This window comes from Lontra canadensis, unplaced genomic scaffold (genome assembly GCF_010015895.1).
Source record: "Lontra canadensis isolate GAN:19392208 unplaced genomic scaffold, GSC_riverotter_1.0 scaffold124, whole genome shotgun sequence".
NCBI lineage: Eukaryota > Metazoa > Chordata > Mammalia > Carnivora > Mustelidae > Lontra > Lontra canadensis.
The window spans coordinates 2,339,362-2,359,637 of NW_022631118.1; the positions used below are offsets into that span (position 1 = coordinate 2,339,362).

General features: G+C 42.2%; 1 protein-coding gene across 6 annotated transcripts in view; it reads left to right on the top strand.

The window, feature by feature from the left end:
* The window catches only part of ATG7 (autophagy related 7), a 244,917-nt gene that overhangs the window by 9,615 nt on the left and 215,026 nt on the right, over positions 1–20,276 (top strand). For 4 of the 6 annotated variants that reach the window (XM_032841624.1, XM_032841621.1, XM_032841622.1 and 1 more), the window contains exons 2-5: positions 7,868–8,040; positions 8,729–8,783; positions 16,937–17,054; positions 19,026–19,103. In XM_032841624.1, the coding sequence (XP_032697515.1) occupies positions 7,881–8,040; positions 8,729–8,783; positions 16,937–17,054; positions 19,026–19,103 (411 nt within the window). In that variant the 5' untranslated portion in view covers positions 7,868–7,880. The remainder of the gene's footprint in view (positions 1–7,867; positions 8,041–8,728; positions 8,784–16,936; positions 17,055–19,025; positions 19,104–20,276) is intronic. The other 2 variants (XM_032841619.1, XM_032841623.1) reach the window with 2 other exon arrangements.

Consider the following 20,276-nt stretch of genomic DNA (forward strand, 5'->3'; position numbering starts at 1 on the left):
GGTTTCTAGAACTCATCTTTAACATTTGAGAGCCACTCTGCAAGAGACTATGGTATATTGAGAGAAATATGATCCAGGATCTGTAGCTTTAGAGTTTACAATCAGATTGACGGGGGTAGACAGATCAGTGAAGAGCTGGACAATAATACTAAACATGGAGGTAGCTCAGAGACAGAAGTGATTAACTGTAGCCGATGGAGAAGAGCAAACAAAGAGTAATGAGAGTGAAGGGCAGCTCTGGGAACACTTTCTGGAGCAGATAACCTCTGAGCTGGATTTTGAGAAGTGCGTCAGTCACAGGGACAAGGGTGTCTTTTAGACAGAGGTAGCTGTTTGTTCAGAGTTGAGGAGGCAAGACAGCAGGCATGTTAGGGGAGCACCAAGCAGCTTGATGCTTCTTCAACATCAAGTCAGAGGTGAGGAGTGGTGGGGCCACCAAGGTGGCTCCAGAAAAGTTGGAAGGTAGTAGTAGGGGTCCAGGAAAAAGTAGGAAACCATCAGATGTGTGGTAATATGCCAGTTTTGTATGTGACATTCCACTAATGGCATTATTTATTTATCTGAGAGAGAGCAGGGGGAGGGGCAAAGGGGGAGGGAAAGAGATTCCCCAAGCAGACTCCCTGCTGAGCGCATATCCCTATGTGGGGCTCGATCCCAGGATCCTGAGGTCATGATCTGAGCTGAAATCAAGTCAGCCACCCAACCGACTGATCCGCCCAGATGCTCCAAGCTTCAGTAAATATTAACTGAGCTTCATGGTAGCTTCCTGATGCTGACATATGTGTGAGTGTTTTGTGTAGACTTGGTTTTCCAGTTCATAAAGATGTATTTGCAACATTACAGGGTTTCTACTGTAGAACAGCAACTGTGGCCTTGCAGTCTGCTTCACCAAATGACAGGTGTAGAAGATCGTCTAGTCCGAGGGTCCTCAAACTGCAGCCTTCAGGTCAGATCCTGACCAAGGCCTTTTTGTGTGTGTGCAGTCCATGAGCTAAGGATTGTTTTTACATTTTTCAAGCATTGTAAAAAAGGAGAAGAAACTATGACAGAAACTGTTTTGGCATGCAATGACTAAAATATTTACTATCTGGCCCTTTTCAGAAAAAGCCTGCCAAACCCTGGTCTCATCTGACTGCCTGATACGGTAATCCTTTGTACAATATAACTGGGCAAATAATCATCTAATATATGCTCGGACACTTCCGTTAATGGAAAATTCATTATCTCTCCAGCCAATCTGTTTCTTATTTGGACAGTTCAGGCTATTAGTAATATTTAAGGTCTGCTGTAATTTGTCTCATTATAGTATCCATCTATTGGCCTTTTTTGGGGGAAGAGGACTATTACTGTGTGTCAACATTTACTGAGCTCCTAATATAGTCTAGGCAGTGTGCTGAGGGCTGAAGAAAGATGAGTAAGACATGGTTTGCACCAGGGATCTCTCAGCTGTTGTTTCTTGGAATTAAAGCTGCTATGCTGGTAGTCTTGGGTGTCTTTCATTCCCCGTCTTGCCATTGGTTTAGGACTTTTTTCTTTAATTATTTTATTTATTTCTGTATTGTTATTCCACATACACAAAATTCATTGAATTTTGAACATAAATTCAGAGAGAATAGGGCCATACAGTGAAAATAAGTCTCTCTACACCCTTGTCTCCTGACTCCATGTCTGCTTTCTTGGGAGGCAACCACTGTTACCCATTTCCTGTGGGGATTTGACTTTAAAGAATAGCAGTACCCAAGGTTTAGGACCATTTGTAAAAAACACTTTTGGCAAGTTCTCAGTGGTGTTTTTTGAGCTCCTACTTTGTATAAATTGCTGAATGTGACTTAGTTTTATTTTCATAAAGCCTGAAATTTGCACCACGTTTGGGTGGTACACATGGGAAGGGCTCACAGTCAACACGGGGCCGGCCCCTGGCCCCTTCTAGCAAGGAAGCCTCTGCTTTGGCCTCCAGAGGTCAGCACAGAATCCAAGTTAAAAGTGATTTCGAACCCATATTTACAGAAGAATTATTTATCCCACATATTACCTCAGGGACTTTATAAAGAGCTCATTTGAGTCTCTGTATATTAGTGCATTGTGAGTGAGTAGGTCAGCTGACTCAGGCTGAGTAATCAACTTTCCCTGATCCCCAATCCCTGAGGAAGAATTGAGCTAGCTTGGCCCCCTCTTCCCTCTGTAAAATATTTCCGTGAGCTCCTTCTATCACTAGGACAACTGGCAACAAAGTTGAAAAAGGAAAACCAGGACGTCTATGAAGAAAACCTTCATTACCCACTTCTGCTTATTTTAACCAAAAATGGATAGAAGATTAAGCTGCTCAAAAGACGAAACCACCAAGGGCACAGGGCGTATTTTCACAAAAACAGAAACCTGCGATGGGTATTCTATGCAGCAAGCCGTTGGCTCCCTGAGATCTGTGAGCCCCCACCATCTCTGCCACATTCCACATGTGGGCTGTGGGGTCCACCTGTCCTCACTCACATCATTCCCCAGCCCTCCTGGACTCTCTTTTTTCATCTGCTCTTCTTGGACCAAACCTTTGTTTGTCTTTAAATATCCACAAACAGCCTGAGATTTGAATCGGACTTAGGAGAAAGCTGAATCTTTTTCCTCCTAATTGAGACAGAATTTCTTTTGGTGATTCCCACCCGCACCCCCCTTTTAAAAAAAGGATCTTGGTCTTTGTTCCATTTTGGTGGTGGTACTTTTTAATCTGTAGACACAGCAAACCTCATGATGCTTTCCTGGTTAAGAAAATAAATAAATAAAGCATATCTTTCTCACCTCCCCAGAGTTTGTATTGCTTAACTACCCACCTGCTATTTAAATTAAATCTTGACTGGATATTTTGGTTACTGCTGGGATTCTTGCTCATGACAGTGTTGAATCCTCATCAAAGCCTCTCTCTTTCAGTGGAAGTGACACAATCCCATTTTGTGTAACTCCCAGGTTTCACATCCTGAATGTGATAGAAATAGTTAGAAATGAAGTGAACCACACTTATATTGATGCCCCTGTCAGTTTCCTTCCTTGAATATGTCTGTTTGTAGTGTTGAAGTATGGTAGATATAATCTTTAACTTTTTAAGCAAAGCAGAGGCCAGAATTCTCACCTTGTGCTGTCTAGGGTTGTACAGGCATGTAATTTTTTTTTTTTTTTTTTTTTTTTAGGAAGCAGGTGCTGTTTGGATCTAGGTTAGTGACACATAAATAACTTTGCATCTATAACTCACTACTCCTTCCAGAATTCCATTCTGATCATTACTTCCTTAGATCTTCCCTTTTAGCTTAAGGAGATGGCAATGTGACACAGATGTATGGGTTCTTAAATGATGCAGTTTTACTTGAGTGTGCTCTTCAGATGTTTCCAGTAATGTCCTCATCACATGTTGCTGCTGCTGAGGACCTTTCTGTTTCCTCAGCCTGTCAAGCAGTAGTTCAGTGGCTGAATACCAACCATTTTCTCTTGTGAAATAGGCTCTTGGGTTCTGTTTGAAATTTCTAAAGACTCAAATAAGTCAGAAAATGTTTAAAGGATGTGTCTCTTATGCATATCACTTTGTTAGTATGCCCATCTGTCATCTTCTAAGTGGTCTTCTTGAGTCATTTTTTCCCAGCTGTTGAAGTGTGGTATAGGAGAGAGTCTTCTCTTTCATCTCTGGCACTGGCAAAATTCCATCTTGATGACCTCAGCGGGTCGTCCAAATGGATGATGAATTACTGCTGACCTTTAAGAATAAGTTGTGGATCACTAAAGCGTGTAGGAGCCTGATGACCCATCACACAGAGGCTTTCAGAGATCCATTTGTACCACTGTCTGCTGCTGTGTTGATTTCCTTCCATAGTGGATGATTACTCTGGCTATGACCTTTTTCTTTTGACTCTGTTGGAGAGTAAGTTAGTATGAAAATGTTTTTCAAAATGTTTTTTTTCACATATGTGCGGCTGATAGGCAATATAAAGGCTCTGCAAAGGGGTGTCTCCCTTCGAGGCAGTACAGATATAGTGATGAGAGAGTTGGGGCTTTGAAGCCAGTCAACGTGGATTATAATCTCAGCTCTTTTCCTTCCTAACTGAGTTACTTTGGGCAAGTTACTTGATACCTCAGTGCCTCCATTTCTCTTCTATAAATTAGGCATAATGCAATCACTTTGAGCTTGTCCTAAGATAATGTGTAAAATGTTTAGTGCTTGGCACAGAATAAAAATTCAATTAGTGGGTTAAAGCCTCTGCCTTCAGCTCAGGTCGTGATCCTGGTGTCCTGGGATCAAGCCCCGCATCAGGCTCTCTGCTCTGCAGGGAGCCTGCTTTCTCCTCTCTCCCTCTGCCTGCCTCTCTGTCTACTTGTGATCTCTGTCTGTCAAATAAATAAATAAAATCTTTAAAAAAAATTCAATTAGAATAGTTACTACTACTACTGCTATTATTTAAAAAGTTTTGAAAAGCATAAAATCAAAAAAGCAAGTATGATTCATGATGGCAAACGCCCTAATGGAAGTTATCATCTGTCATCACAGAGAAGGGACCCATTGATGCCCACTGACTGTGGGCGTTAATGAGAGCTTCATAAAAAATCTTAATAGATGAGAAGGAGTTTTCATGGTAGAGATGGGGAGAGGTTTCCTAGGGAAAGGCGTAAGGCTGGGAAACAAACAAGCTGAGACAGTGTTGGCACCTTACTCTTTCTGGGGGTAAGGCTGGTAAGGTTTTGTTTGTTTAAACAAGGGAGTGCCCTGTGCAAATCAGTTCCAGTAGCAATATAGATGTCTTGTTTGAAGACAGAATAGTGGAAAGCATTGAAGAAGACAAAGGCAGTGACCTGTGAGCATGTTAACTCAGGAGCTGAGGTATGAGATGGTGGGCCTGACCTTTGCAGGGGGATGGAGGAGAGAAGAGAAGCTGACTTGGATAGGAAGCACAAAATTGCATGAAGAGTATGGGCATATGGAATTTGGATCCTCGCCCTCCCCACTTCACCGCACTTTCCTACCTGTATGTCCTTCTGTGGACTTCTTACCTCTCTGAACCTCAGTCTCTTCCTCTGTAAAACCGGAACTGTCACTTATTAGGGCTTTTAAGAGGAGTAAATTCAGGTGCATGCCCTGCTGCAGTGCCTCGTCCTGGTCAATGCTCTGTAGCTATCACCTTCATCTCATTCCAGAGGCCCATTTAAGGTTTAGCTTCTAGCAATTACTGATTTACTGAATGTGAAAAATAGAAAAACTGAAGATGACTTTGAGGTTTTGACCTCGGATATGGTTGGTACTATTAAGTTAACTAGGACATACTGGGAAATGGGCAGAATTTGGGGAAAAGAAATGTTTAGTTTGGGGTTTGCCAAACTTGAGTTGTCTGTGAGAAATCCAAGTCTTGGCTTTAAAACATACAGATGACCTTTGAACAATGTGGGCGATAGGGGTGCCGACCCCCACATAGTCAAATCCATGTACAATTTTTGATTCCTCAAAACTTAACTAATTAAAGCCTATTCTTGGCCAGAAGCCTTACTGATAACATCAACAGTCAATTAACACATAGCATTAACACATAGTCGATTAACACGAACAACTAGGTTATATGTATTATAGAGTGTATTCTTAAAATAAAGTAAGCTAGAGAAAAGAATATATTATTAAGAAAACCTTAAGGAAAATACATTTATAGTACTGTACCTTATTGGAAAAAGCTCCATGTAGGTGTGGACTCATGCAGTTCAAACCTGTGTTGTTCAAGGGTCAACTGTTTGTTTGGAGGTTAGCTCTCTAGAAATATAGTCCTACAGTTCACTGGCATATAAATAGAAATTAATGTAGAAAATGAATAATTTTGCTTTTGAGAAAACTTACAGACCAAGGAGAGGGCCGAGCATGGATTCTTTCAAAAACCAATAGCGGAAAGCATTGTGGAGGAAGAGTAGAGGGAGTGATTAGAGGAAGCCATTTGGGTATTCTAGACCCACGTTTCTCAATGCGAAGCCCCCAGATCACCTATACGAGGGTCTGATTCTCCTTTGGGCATTGAAGTCTCAGTGCATGGGATCCATAAGCTTTCCCTGGGCCAATGGAAATAGATGTGACCTGGAAAGAGATGAACATTCTGAGAGTACAGAATTATAAAAAGCCTTTCAAATAATTAAAAGCCAGAAATTATTTAATATGGGATGAGGGTACATTTAAATATATTTGAAATGGTTTAGAAGTGGGCCCTCCAAAAGTAAGAGTGCCGGTGGCCTGAAGCCATCAAGTAGTACCAAACTTGAATCAGACCTGCCTGAGCACTAGTCAAACCTGGGGACTCCTGGTCACCCTCATCCTCTCTTCTCCTCTCCAGCAGCTGGACCCCAGGCATCCTCAGTTTAGTTTCGTTTAGTTTTGTTTAAGATTTTATTTATTTATTTGTCAGAGGGAGAGAGAGAAACCGGGAAGCAGCCGGCAGAGGGAGAGGCAGGCTCCTCGCTGAGCAAGGACCCCGATAAGGGATTCGATCCCAGGACCCCGAGATCATGACCTGAGCTGAAGGCAGACACTTAACTGACTGAGCCACCCAAGTGTCCCTTCATCTTCAGTTTTTAATAAGCCCTCAAGGTGGGGAAAGTTTGAAAATCTCGGGTCAGGCATTGTCTAACGTATGATACTGAGAATGCGTACTAAGGCGGTGGGGGGTTTTAAAGAGCACCTTCTCTGAGACTTCCTCCCTACTCCATACTCATCTCCTGGAATTTTAGCATTTTCATGTAGTGCTAACTTAGCACTTTACCATCTAGTTATTATCAGTCGAAAGCTTATCTCTCTCTTTTTTAAAGATTTTATTTATTTATTTATTTGAGAGAGAGAGAGAGACAGAGACAGAGAGAGCGTGTGCATGCATGTGCACTAAGGGAGAAGGAGAAGCAAACTCCCTGCTGAGCAGAGAGCCTGACCTGGGGCTCCACCCAGGCGCCCCCGAAAGCTTGCTAGATCTTAATTCCCAAATCCAACAAGTTTGGAAAACGGAAAGCTATGTAATAATCTTGGCTCAAAACTATGATGTGGTTGATGTGAACTGTTGTCATCTAATGTGACTCTTCATACATTCTGCTGCAGAAATATTACTCTGTCTGGTCATAGGGAAGTTAGAGTGGAAAGTGAAGAGACCTCCCCCACTTCTGCTTTTTGGAAATACCAAGGTCCTCTAGTATTGTGCTTCTCCAGCTGGCAGTGGTGACCCCTGAGTGTGTGTGCGGGAGTAGGAGAGTTACAGTGTGCGCATGCCTGATTGCCAGGAGGGTCACATTTATTTGATGATTTGAGGGGGAGAATGAAATATTAAAATATGTATATACAGTAAAATGCAAATTTTCCATACATTTAAAAGATAAAAGATGAGATGTAAAAAAATTCAGGCTAGGTGGGCAGAAATTTGTTCATTCTCCTCAGCGGGGGCGGGAGGTGCTCAAGTGCAGCTCTCATTCAGAGCTCGGATAGTTGGCCTTGTGTTTCTGACCTGCTGGACTCAGGTTTTACATGTGTGAAGTTCTCCAGGACCACACAGGAGGACAAAAATTTCTGTGACTCTGATTATGTCTATGAAGGCATAGCACTCGTGCTGCCATCAGACTGACTTGAACAAGAAAGGGAGATACCCAGAGATAAAGGTCAGAAAGGCCTAAGAGAAAGAATTTACTTAGAAAATCATTTGTGTTGTCAGGAGGTGAAACTTAGCAATATAGGCCGAATCAGGGTGATTTTCAGTTAGGTCTTTAGGTAGCCTGTATACCTCCCATCGTTTTTTGCTTGTTTGTTTTGGTTATGCCTTATTACAAAATTTTTTTTTTCCCTCACCATATGTTGTGCTATTTTGCTGTGTTCTGTTTTGTTTTCTAGTAGGCAGCAAATAATGGCAGCAGCTCCGGGGGATCCTGGGCTGTCCAAATTGCAGTTCGCCCCCTTTAGCAGTGCCTTGGACGTTGGATTCTGGCATGAGTTGACCCAGAGGAAACTGAATGAGTACCGGCTGGATGAAGCTCCCAAGGACATTAAGGGTTATTACTACAATGGTGGGTGACAGTAACTCAGTATCCCGTCATCTTCTGTTATGCTCTCTGCCCTCCAGTATAGGGTCAGCTTTCCCACCTTTGTCTTTTATAATTCATGTTCTTCACTGGTTTCTATTTTACTTCCTGACTGTGTTTAATTAATTAATTAATTATTATTTGGGTGTCATTTACACATAGTGCTACATTAGTTTTAGATTTACAACATAGTAATTTGACAAGTTTATACATTATGCTCTGCTCACGACAGGCGTAGCTGCCCTCTGTCACCATACAGTGCTATTACAGTAACATTGATTATATTCCATGTGCCATACCTTTTATCCCCTTTTACTTCCTGGCTTTTGACAAAAACTCATTTTCACTTCTTTTCCTCTGTTGTGGGGAAAAGAAAGAGAGTAGTGAGACTCCCATTATTAACCCAAAAAATTAATATTGACTACTTAAAATTGCTGAGGGAGGAGATTGAAAATTTTTTTCTCAATGAATCTTTTTTTATAGTCTGGACAAATTCCTCCAATTTAGAAAAGCTCTGGCATCTTCTGCTAAGTCCCTGTTGAATATGGATGACCAGGAATTGGACAGGGCACTTAGGGCTCAAGAAAGAGAACAAAATTATTCACAAACATTTTAGTTATGAATGCTGCTATTACTGACTCATAATGGAAAATGTGATAATGCTTCTGTCCAGGTGATTCTGCTGGGCTGCCAGCTCGCTTAACATTGGAGTTCAGTGCTTTTGACATGTGAGTATTTTGTTTTCTTTTCTTTTCTTTTCTTTTTTTTTTCTGGCTTAAAATCCAAAGTGTTTGCTTTCTGTGAGGAATGAACATTCTTGACTTTAAACTTAGGTGAGCCACAGGGGGATCTTGGGGAGCCCCCAGAAGCAGGGCCAGCTCTTCAGTTCTCTTGTATCCCCCAAAGACAAGTGCTAGATGCACAGAGACAAGTGCTAGATGCTTAGGACTATTGGATATACCTTTTTGCAGCAGGTAATTATCAGAGCCTATTAGGAGTCAAATATCATCTAGATTGGTTGAGGTGTAGATAATAGCCCTCTGCTTTTGATTTTATTTAATATTTTGTGATTCCTTATTGATACTTCTTGACTTACTCCTTCAGTTGCTTATCCATGGACATCAATGAACATTTATTAGGCTACTTCTACATACAAGCTGCTGTGTAAGGCATTATACAAAGAAACACGACATACACCCTCAAAGAGGTTTTTTGATTTGTTTTTTTCTTCCTTGGTTGGGAGCCATAGGTACTGCTGGAGAGAAGAGAGACATTTATTGACTTAATTATGCAGGTGTTTTCATATACATAATCCTTTCAGACCTGCCAGATGTGATTTTTCTCTTTTTTTCAGATGAGGAAACCATGGGTCAGAAGGTAAAATGGCTTGCCCAAGGTGGCTAAATTTAGAAGCACAGTGAAATAGATTTCTGAGGTTGTAGTCTGAGTAGCCAGGGGCATTTTGTTATATTCTACAGAAACAGAAAGACCAGGAGGGGGATACGATTTTAGGAGGAGGTATACTTGGTTTAAAACATGTTGAGTTTGAGATGACATCATCTGGTGGAAATGCCCAGGAGGCCCTGGAGTCAAGGAGAGGGTCATCCATGCAGAGGAGATCGTGAGGCTCTAAGAGAGGAAGACTATCACGTAAGAAGAACAGAGGGCCAGACTGGTGAGTGGATCTGATCGGGGAGTGCAAGAAGGAAGATACAGAACTATCAAAGGAGATAAGAATTCTCAGAGAGGAAGAAGAACCAGAACAGCGCTACAGAAACCATAGATGGATGCTTTCAGGAAGGAAAGAGTTGATCAACAGTGTCAGAAGCAGAAAGGTCAGCATTCAATGCAAGGGTCATTGGATTTGTTGATTAGGCTGTTTGCAGTCTCAAACTGAATTCCACACAGAAAAGTGGAGCTGAAACCATATTGAGGGGCTCTGAGATGATTAATACTTGAAGAATTGAAGGCTTCAGTGTAGTCAATGCTTCCACATTATACAGTGTTGTATTAGTTTCAGAGGTACAATATAGTCATTCAACAATGTCACACATCACCTAGTGCTCTCATCATGACAAGTGTCCTCCCTAATCCCCAACACCCATTTAACCCATCCCTTCATCCCCTTCCCCTCTGGCAACCATCTGTTAAAGATAAAAAACAGAAGAGTCTGTTTCTGGATTTCTCTTTCTCTTTTTTATCCCCTTTGCTTGTTTATTTTGTGTCTTTAAATTCTTGTTTAATTTCTTAAATGCATGAAATCATATGGTATTTGTCTTTCTCTTATTTCTCTTATTTCACTAGGTATTATACTCTCTAGCTCCATCCATGTCATTGCAAATGGCAAGATTTCATTCTTTTTTTATGGCTGAATAACATTCCATTGTATATATGTATATCCCATCTTTTTTATCCATTCATCAGTCGGTGGAAATTTGGGCTGCTTCCATAATTTGGCTATTATAAATAATGCTGCTGTAAATATTAGGGGTGCATGTATCCCTTTGAATTAGTGTTTTTGTATTCTTTGGGTAAATACCCGGTAGTGCAATTACTGAATCATACAGTAATTCTATTTTTAATTTTTTGAGGCGCCTCCATACTCCTTTCCACAGCAACTGCACCAGTTGGCATTCTCATCAGCAGTGCATGAGGGTTCTTTTTCTACACATCCTTGCCAACGCCTGTTGTTTCTTGTGTTGTTGAGTTTAGCCATAGAATATATTTTTAAAATCTCTCAAAAAGTCAACACATTTGATTCTTCTATCTCAAATTCCAAGATTTAATGTTGTAACATAAATCTAAAATGGTATTAGTCCTTTTCCCTATACCAGGTAAATCAGGGATCTGATATGCTGAAATAAATAACATGTCACACTCTGAGGGCAAGAAAGGCTTAGGAAAAATAAACAAAACATGGTCCTATTAAAAAATATGTTAGTCTTTTTATCTTTAAAAGGTATGTGTTGGTGTTTCTTGTTCTCTTCAGACCTTTCTTGCTCTGTAATAAATTCCTTGTGATTGCTTGTCAAAACAAATCAAATCCTGGTAATCTCTCTCTTGTTTTGGTAGAGATTAACTTACCTCTAAAACAATTACAAGATAATAAGGAAAATAACTGACAGTGTATAAGCATTAAATTATCTGGAGATGTTCAGGGGGGCATATGAGCAGTGTAGTTTTAATATGATCTCAAGACTATAACATTAATTAAAAGCTAAACTTTCTCCCATCTTTACTCTGGACTAGACTGAAGGGTTATGTTCTGTTTTTGGTTTTTTTTTTTTTTTAAGATTTTAATAATTATATTCTTAGGAACAATTAGTTACAGGAAAAAAGTAGTTCATAGAAGTTAGGTTTTGATCTTACTACAAAATCCAAACATCTTAAACTCAAGTGATCCAGAAATTTTAGTTGACGGAGGTAAGAATATCTGTGATCACGCAGCTATGACTTTCACAGAAATTGCTTGATCTGACTGGTCATATCTTTTCATTGCGCTGTTGAATACCCACAGTGTTGGAGGCTATGTCGTTGAGGAGATGAGCAGGAATGAGGTGCAGCCCTAGTGGCAGTGCTGGATCCTGCAAGCCTCTTATTTAAGGCGGGTTAACCCTGTTACCTAGGTTAAGTGCTTTTAATTTCCTCACATTCAGTTTCCTCATCTTTGGCGCTTGGCTTCTGATGTTCTTTCCAGTTTTACAAGTCTGTGATTTTCTGAATCTGTCTTAGGACGATTGGTGTTTTGGTCTGAGTGTTTGTGTCCCTGCTTTTCCTATGTTGAAAACCTGATGCCCCTGGTGATGGTGTCAGGAGGGGGCGCTTCTGGGAGGGGGTTAGGTCATGAGGCAGAAGCCTCATGAGCTGGATCAGTGCCTTATAATAGACCCCCAGAGAACTAACACGCCCTTTCCACCACTTGAGGATGTGGAGCTAAATGGGCAGTCTGTGACTGGAAGAGGGCCTTCACCAGAACCGGACCATGCCAGCATCTTGATCTTGGGTTTCCAGCCTCCAGAACTATGAGAAAGAAATTTCTGTTGTTCATCAGCTACCCAGTCTGTGATATTTTCTTATAGCAACCCAAACAGACTAAGACAGCTAGGGAGTTTAATGGAAGTACTTGGAGTACCACAGAAGAAAGGAGTTCTTCATATGCAAATTATTTTCATTATTATTCTTTCTTTGTTTTTATTGCCTTACACCTGCATGGGTTTGTAGGGGAAATCTTTATAAATTTACTCATCAGATGCTGAATTCCTCTTACATGCAGGATGGGTAGGTGGTAGGAATACAGAGACTTAAGAAACACGGAGTGCTGGATAGAGGTAGAAGATACATGTTTGCATTTTAGTGTGCTCTGTGCTGTAATAAATGTGAAAAGGTAATGGTTATTTCAGAAATACTTATTGATTGCTTCCTCTGTGTCTTGACAATAGAATGTGCTAGGCACTGGGCATGGAGAGAGGAATAAGGTACAGCTGAAGAGCTAACAGTCCTAATACTCATTTTTAGATGCCAAGAGTATCTCAGCTTTGCATAGCACCAGATAAATCCCTTATTCTCTGAGTCCCTGGAAGCCTAGTGGGTCTCTGCCAGTGTTTAGCACCATAAGAATCCTGTTCTCCACATTTTATGAGGTGAATTAGCAGTCAAGTAGTATTTTGTCAGGCATCAATCATTTTGCACTGGAGAGAGCTGTCTTAGTGTAGGGTATACTGCTAAACCAGACTCCAAAACGTAATGGCCCAAACACAAAAGAGGTTTATTTCTTGCCCACCTAATAGTCTGGGACTGGGGTTCAGTTTTCTTCCCTCTATGGCTCCATCATTCTAGAGAGCTTGTATTTGTGTGTTGCTTAAAACGGAATTGTAGGGGGCACTTGGCTGACAGTTGGTGGAGCATGTGACTCTTTTTTTTTTTTTTTTAGATTTTATTTATTTATTTGACAGAGAGAGATCACAAGTAGGCAGAGAGGCAGGCAGAGAGAGAGGAAGGGAAGCAGGCTCCCTGCTGAGCAGAGAGCCCGATGCGGGACTCGATCCCAGGACCCTGAGATCATGACCTGAGCCGAAGGCAGAGGCTTAACCCACTGAGCCACCCAGGCGCCCCGAGCATGTGACTCTTAAACTGAGGGTTGTTGAGTTCAAGTCCCATGTTGGGCATGGGACCTGCTTAAAATAAAAGTATCTTAAATTCCACATAGGAGTGAAATTTTATGGTATTTAAACAAAACAGATAAACATAGGGAAAAGGAAGGACAATAAAATAACAGAGAAGGAGACAAACCACAAGAAACTCTTAACTAGAGGAAATAAACTGAGGATTGCTGGAGGGGAGGTAGTTGGGGGGGGTAGGGTAACTGGGTGATGGGCATTAAGGAGGGCACATGTTGTGATTTGCACTGGGTCTTATATGCAAGTGAGGAATCACTAAATTCTACCCCTGAAACTAATACTATACTATACGTTAACTAACTTGTTTTAAATAAAATCTTGAAAGAAAGACCAAACAAAAAGTTAAAAAACAATAGCAACAACCCAACAACCTGAATTGTCACTTTGCCTTGCCAGGCAAGGACATGCATTACTTTGCTCAGGTTCCACTGGGGAGAGCATGAGTCTGGGAAGCGTGGTGCCCCACTACAAGCAGCATATATGTACTCTATTTCTGTTTAAGAATGGAATAGTAGATTTTGGTGGACAATCTCTGCATAATTGTGAAATTACCTCATTAAAGCATTAGTTTTCCTTTCTCTGGGCTTCTTTCCCTTAAGGAACATTTATCTTTGCAATCAGAAGAAATATTTTCTTTACTAAGCTTCAAGTTGGACTTAATTAGAGAAATAGAAAGCATAACACTTGCCCTCAAAAAAACTTTAAAAAATAGTTAAGGAAATTAGACTCATAGGCAAAATCATCAGCACAGAACCCAGGCTCTCTTAATCTCTGCTATCTCATTAGCCCCTAACACAGATCTGACATGTACTAGTTACTCAGATAACTGTTGAAATCAATTATAGGCAGTCTAAATGCATGGCTTTCAAAGTGGGATGTGGTGTGATTGGTGGAAAGACAGCAGTGGAATCTGTTAGAGATGTTGCAAAACAGACACTCACAGATAACTACAGAAAGCATGGTGCATGCCCCCAGACTAAGTATAACTTCTAGGTTCCCAAAGTTCCTCATAGGCCTGCAGAGCTGTGCAGTTAGAACAGAGATTCCTCCAAATAATGAAAAATCACCTCTATCTGTCTTCTGGCAATTTATTCTGTCCTGGCCACCACCCTGCCTGTCTCTCCTGCCTTTGGCCAGGTGTGAATAACAGGTGCAAACCAGCTTCAGAACTTCCCTCACTCAGGGCTGGGAGACTGAGTGAAGTGCAGGCTGAGTTCCTAGAGATAGCATCCCCAAGCCGCTCCAGGCTTGAGGCCTTTCTAAGATCAGTCCTTTACCTGGTTAGTCTACGTCATTGGGCGTTCACAATTGGCTTTACTATCTGGGAAAGATTTCTAATTCTGATCTTTTAACAGTGTCATTGAGATATAATTTACATATCATAAAATTCACCCTTTTAAAATGTATAAGGCATGGGGCGCCTGGGTGGCTCAGTGGGTTAAAGCCTCTGCCTTCGGCTCAGGTCATGATCCCAGGGTCCTGGGATCGAGCCCCGCATCGGGCTCTCTGCTCTGCGGGGAGCCTGCTTCCTCCTCTCTCTCTGACTGCTTCTCTGCCTACTTGTGATCTCCGTCTGTCAAATAAATAAATAAAATCTTTAAAAAAATAATAAAAAAAATAAAATGTATAAGGCAGCAGATTTTACACTTGTGTATTCACAAGGTTGTGCAGCTGCCACCACCGATTCTTGAACACTTTCATCACTCCAGAAAGCAAGTCTATACCCATAAGCAGTTACTCTACATTCTTCCCTTCTCCCACTCCCCAGGCCCGGTAACCATGGTCTACTTTCTGTCTATGGATTTAGTATCCTGGGCATTTCATATAAATGGAATTTTAGGAAACTAAACTAATATGTGTCTAGGACCAGGATGTGGACTAAATTCTCTTGTTTCTAAGTCCAGGACTCTTTCCACTCTTCGTCTGAGCCATCTATCTTCACTTGTTGTGGAACAAGTGAACTTGAACCTGGAGAGATTGGCAGAATGGCTTTCCCTCCCACTATCACTTTTTAAATTTGTTTCCTTGGCTACCTCCCCTGGTGGGACTTTACTTATGAAAAATTCTTCCCTTTGAAACTTCATCTTGTGCTCTCTGATTAACTTGCATGAACACTAATGTTCTAGGAGCCTGGCCAGCATGCTGGCAGTTACTTGACTTCCCATGATGACACTTCAACACTGTATTCACATACCTGGGACAGTCAGGCACTTAGGAAGAAGGGTCCCTTCTTCTTGTGCATGTATCACAATTAGAGCAGAGCTTTGTCCCTTCTAGTTCAGCAGTAATTTCATAAAGCCAAGTCTGAATGTAGGGGGCCTAGTGTACCAACCACTACTGTGCTCTTTCTTCCTCCCTCTAGGCGGAGTCTTGCTCCTTTGTGATTTGTCTTTCTCTTTAAGACAGTCTTTGATGTCCTCCTCCCACGTGGATGAAAAATATTTTATTGGAGTAGAGTTGTGAGAAACAGCTTATGATTTGCTAGCTTGTCAGCCCCCAAGGGAAGGCTCTGGCCATTGAAAGTTACTTTTTCCCAGGACTTGGCGTTTGCACCCCACAGACAACATTTGGCACAGCCGCCTTGGCCACCCATTACCCCCCCACACACCTGGTCTAGGTTTCGATCTTCTATCCTCGCAGCCCCTGTGAACCCAATTGTACAGACTCCAAGAGACATGAGGTCTTTGAAACTGTACAATCAATAAAAATGCATTCTCTCTGCAGTAGTTGTAATTGACAACAATTTTCATTTAGCATCTGTAACCTCTAAAACACAAGTTAATCATTTCAGAGAGGAGACCAGATATTTCCACATCTGAGTTTGTACTTAGAATTAACTCGTCTTCTTCTCCCCTGATTTTGATTACTCTGAAGACCATAAGGGGACAGTATAGAGTGTGATACACATGTGACACGACAGATTGGCAGGTAGCCCAGGTATGACACATTTTGTCTGTGTGACTCAGACCACCACCGGAAGTTGGCTCAGCAGCATCTCTTTGTGGAGCCTGGTTAGGCTGGGTGAGGTCTGGAGACAGTCAGAAGAGGGAGACATGTTCTCTGCCCTCAGGGAGCTTAGTATCCTCTAGTCGGGTGTCTCTGATGGTCAGTCTTAAAGACACACTAAAATGTAATGCTCGGTTTCCTGTGCCAGCCATTACCAGCGAAAATGGGAGGGTCTTCCAGGAAGGAGAGGGTTTGGAGCAGGGCCTTGAAGCCTGTGAGGGTTTGAGTAGGGATTAGGCAGCTCAATACCTTGGAGTCTGCTAGTTCTGGCTTTAGATTCCTGCCCCGCCTATCTTTATGTGAACTTAGATGAGTTACTTAAGCCTTTAATCAGGAGAAAGAGTTGTTGCAAAAATGCAAAACTTGTACAGTTCTTGGTGCAGTAGAAGTTCCATAAATGATGTTTCCCTTTCAGGTTAAAGATGAGAAAGGGTAAAAACTAGATAATGGATTTATATTTGAGGTGAGATGGGGGTGGTGCACAGTGGAAGAACAACAAGAGGTGAGGGTAAAGAGAATATAGAGATTTTTTGTGTGTGTGTGTGTATAGTTGCAGTTTTTTAGTTCTTAAGCATGGATATTCATGTTTTCCCAGAGAAATTTGTGATTGATTATCTCTTTGCCCTGCAGAGCACTGTCTTTTGTCTCCCACTGCTGCCCCATCTTTGCCTGCCTAACCATGTTTCTCCCATGTCTAGGAGTGCTCCCACTCCAGCCCACTGCTGCCCAGCTGTTGGAACGCTCTTTAACACCAACACACTCGAGGCTTTCAAGGCTGCAGATAAGAAGCTACTTTTGGAGCAAGCAGCAGATGAGGTTAGCTGGGAACTGATGATGTATCTGTCCTGTCTTCCCTGGTCTTGGTAGGCCCAGTTGTTCTGATCAGCTGGGGTCTGTCAGGGAAACTAGCATAGAGTCAGTACTTAAAGATCCTTGCAGGCTTTGGTTTATTTCCCAGAGGGAGTTCTTACAGTCTCCTGCATTGGCAGGAAGTTCAGGGAGAAGACATTGAGCCTCTCGGCTGGGGATAGGCCGGAAAACCATGGCAGGGCAGTTGTGAAAAGCTTTGCTGATGTTCTCCAGTTAGCATTTGGAAGCAGCTTGACCTATCTCTAAGAGTTCTATCCCTGTGTCTACATGCCTTTGGGTTTTCTCTTCTTTGTGCCACATGGCTTTCCAGCCCTAAGCACTGTAATGCTGTCAGAGATGATTGTATTGTCTCTTCGTATCTTTAAGGCTAAATCTAAACTACTCCATCTAGGGCGCCTGGGTGGCTCAGTGGGTTAAAGCCTCTGCCTTTGGCTCAGGTCATGATCTCAGGGTCCTAGGATCGAACCCCACATCGGGCTCTCTGCTCAGCAGGGAGCCTGCTTCTCTCTCTCTGCCTGCCTACTTGTGATCTCTCTCTCTCTCTGTCAAATAAATAAATAAAATCTTAAAAAAAAAAATGAGTATGGGTGCCACGGTCAGAGAAGGAGATCTTCTGCCTTTGGTCTTAAGGAAGGCATCCCTAACATCCCTTGAGATGGATGTAGCTTGTGACCCAGGTGATGATGGTAGTTTTTCTTGGCCTGTAGCTTGACTGCCCTGGGCTCCTGGTCTGGCTACACATTTCAAAGGCTGTCTCCAAGGAGCTGGGTTTGATTCTCATCCATTATCAAAAATCACAGATTGTTCCCCACAGAAATCCCACTCCTCACCCTGCGGCTCAGCCTTCACCCTGATTCACACTCCCCAGCAGTTCCCCCACCCTCTTAGTTTTTTGGCCATGGGGCCTGCTCGTCTCTGCTCCAGCTCCTCCAGGGTTATTATGTCAATAGTAGGAACAGAATTCTTTTTGTTTATTTCCCTCTTCCACCCAGTGGCTCCTTTGGTGCAGCTGTTTGTCTTGCATAGTGTCATTAAGTTTAGCAGCTAATCTTAGCTACTAAAACCTTGTGATCAGCAGCTATAGACCAGTACCAGCTTCTGCTTCTGGTCACACTACTTGCTGAGTATGCATAAACTCATTCTCTTTCCTTCATGTCTCAGGGCAAGATAATCCCAAGTGATACTTTCAGAAATCCCCTATACCTAGGTCAAATCACTGCCTCCTAGAACCCCTTCCCAGCCCAGTTCAATGCTCCTCCCAGGAATTCCACATCTTTTTGAGGTAGCATGTCTTACCTGGTGGTGTATCTGGACATTTATGCCTGTCTCCCTCACTGAACCCAAAGCTTCTTGAGGGTAGGAACTGTGTCAGGGTTTTTGTTGTTGTTATTTTTAAGATTTTATTTACTTATTAGAGCATGAGAGGTGAAAAGGTAGGAGAGAGAAGCAGACTCCCCAATAAGTAGGGAGCCCAGTGCAGGACTAGATTCTGGGATTCCAGTATCATGACCTGAGCCAAAGGTAGTCGTTTAACCCACTAAACCACCCAGGCACCTGGGACTGTGTCTTTTATTCTATAATCCTGATGTGCCTGTAAGATAGTAGACAATCAGTAAATATTTGTTGGAGGTAATAATGAAGGCATGAAAATGGCCTGCTTTTCTCCTTGGATGCTGAGTCTGAGTGAGAGGAGGCTCCTGGGTTCTGTCAATTTCCTCAGCCCCCACAGGGAGTTTGTGGTGGTAGAGAGGCCATCCAGAGTGGCCAGAGTGAGGTAACAACCCACTCTACAGCCTGGGGTAAGTGATGCTGGGCCTGGAGGAAAGAAGAGCTTGGAGCTTTTCACCTCTGTACTTCATTTGTGAGAAGCTCAGAGACACCTGAGAACTGCCTTGACCCTTCTCTTTCTTCTGACAGATATGGGAAGCTGTAAAATCAGGTGCTGCTCTCGAAAACCCTGTCCTCCTCAACAAGTTCCTCCTCTTGACCTTTGCAGTAAGTAAATGGACTCTCAGTCATAGTTAGACTGCTGAAATGCCCCGGCCGAGTCCAGGGTGCCAATAGGACAGTCTGCGCTCTTCTCACTGAAGCTACTACATGGTGTTACTGAATTCAGAGCTGTTCAAGAAACACTCATTTGATAAGTTGCCCAATAGTGTTGGCATTTATCACCAGTGCAAAGTTAATTCATTCTGACCATACTGTTGCTAGTTGCATGGTTAATGGAACACCGAGACCCATGTCTTGTTGTTCGGGACAGTCAAGTCAGCTTCAGGGAATAGTGGTTCTTTGTCACCAGTGTCTTTGTTCACTACAGTCCTACAGAGCTCAGTTGCTGGGTCCATCAGCATAAGGAAAAGATGACATCTTGGGGATCATGGCTATCCCCCAACAGCTTCCAGACTAGAGGAGTTCACACTGCATAGTTTGTCCAAACAGCTATGTTTTTTTAAGAATGAGAAATGTTTTGTGTAAGTGTAACATCTGCTGCCCAGGGAAGTAGGGGCAAGGACCTGGTCTCTGGTGGGCAGTGTGGGGAAATGTAAGGGTTGGTTATAGAGACCAGCCATATACACTGCACACGTGTATGTGCATGTGTGTATATCTGTATACATATATATCTCTGTATAAAATAAAGTTAGCCTTTCTAATTAAGTTGACTGTGTAATATTCTGTCAAGTGTATGTCCTTTAGACTCTTGTACATCTAGGTTGTTTCTAATATTCACTACTTTAAAAAATGCTGCAGTGAACAGTATTGGCCACACTGATTTTTATTTCTGCTCATTTTATTTCTTTAGGATAAATGCTTTGGAGAAGGCACATAAACATATTGATGTTAACATATATTGAGTGTTTTGTTTTACCAGCTTCATCAGCTTTGGATATTAATCCTCTTCCCCACATCTATCTCTCCCTTCTCTCCCTCCCTCCCTCCCTTTCTGCCTTCCTTCCTTCCTTCCTTTTGCCCAGTTATAGGTCTTGCCTTTCTTCTTCCTTCATGAACTAATCCTCTGTTTCTTCTGAATGCTGCCTATCTGATTTGCTGCCCAAGGCAAAGGAGAGAATGATAAAAATCATACTGAAGGCCAAGCCAAAGGGAGGCTATCTATAAGGAGCACATTTCCTAACAAGTTATAATGCTTTCTGTGTAATAGTGGGAGAGATA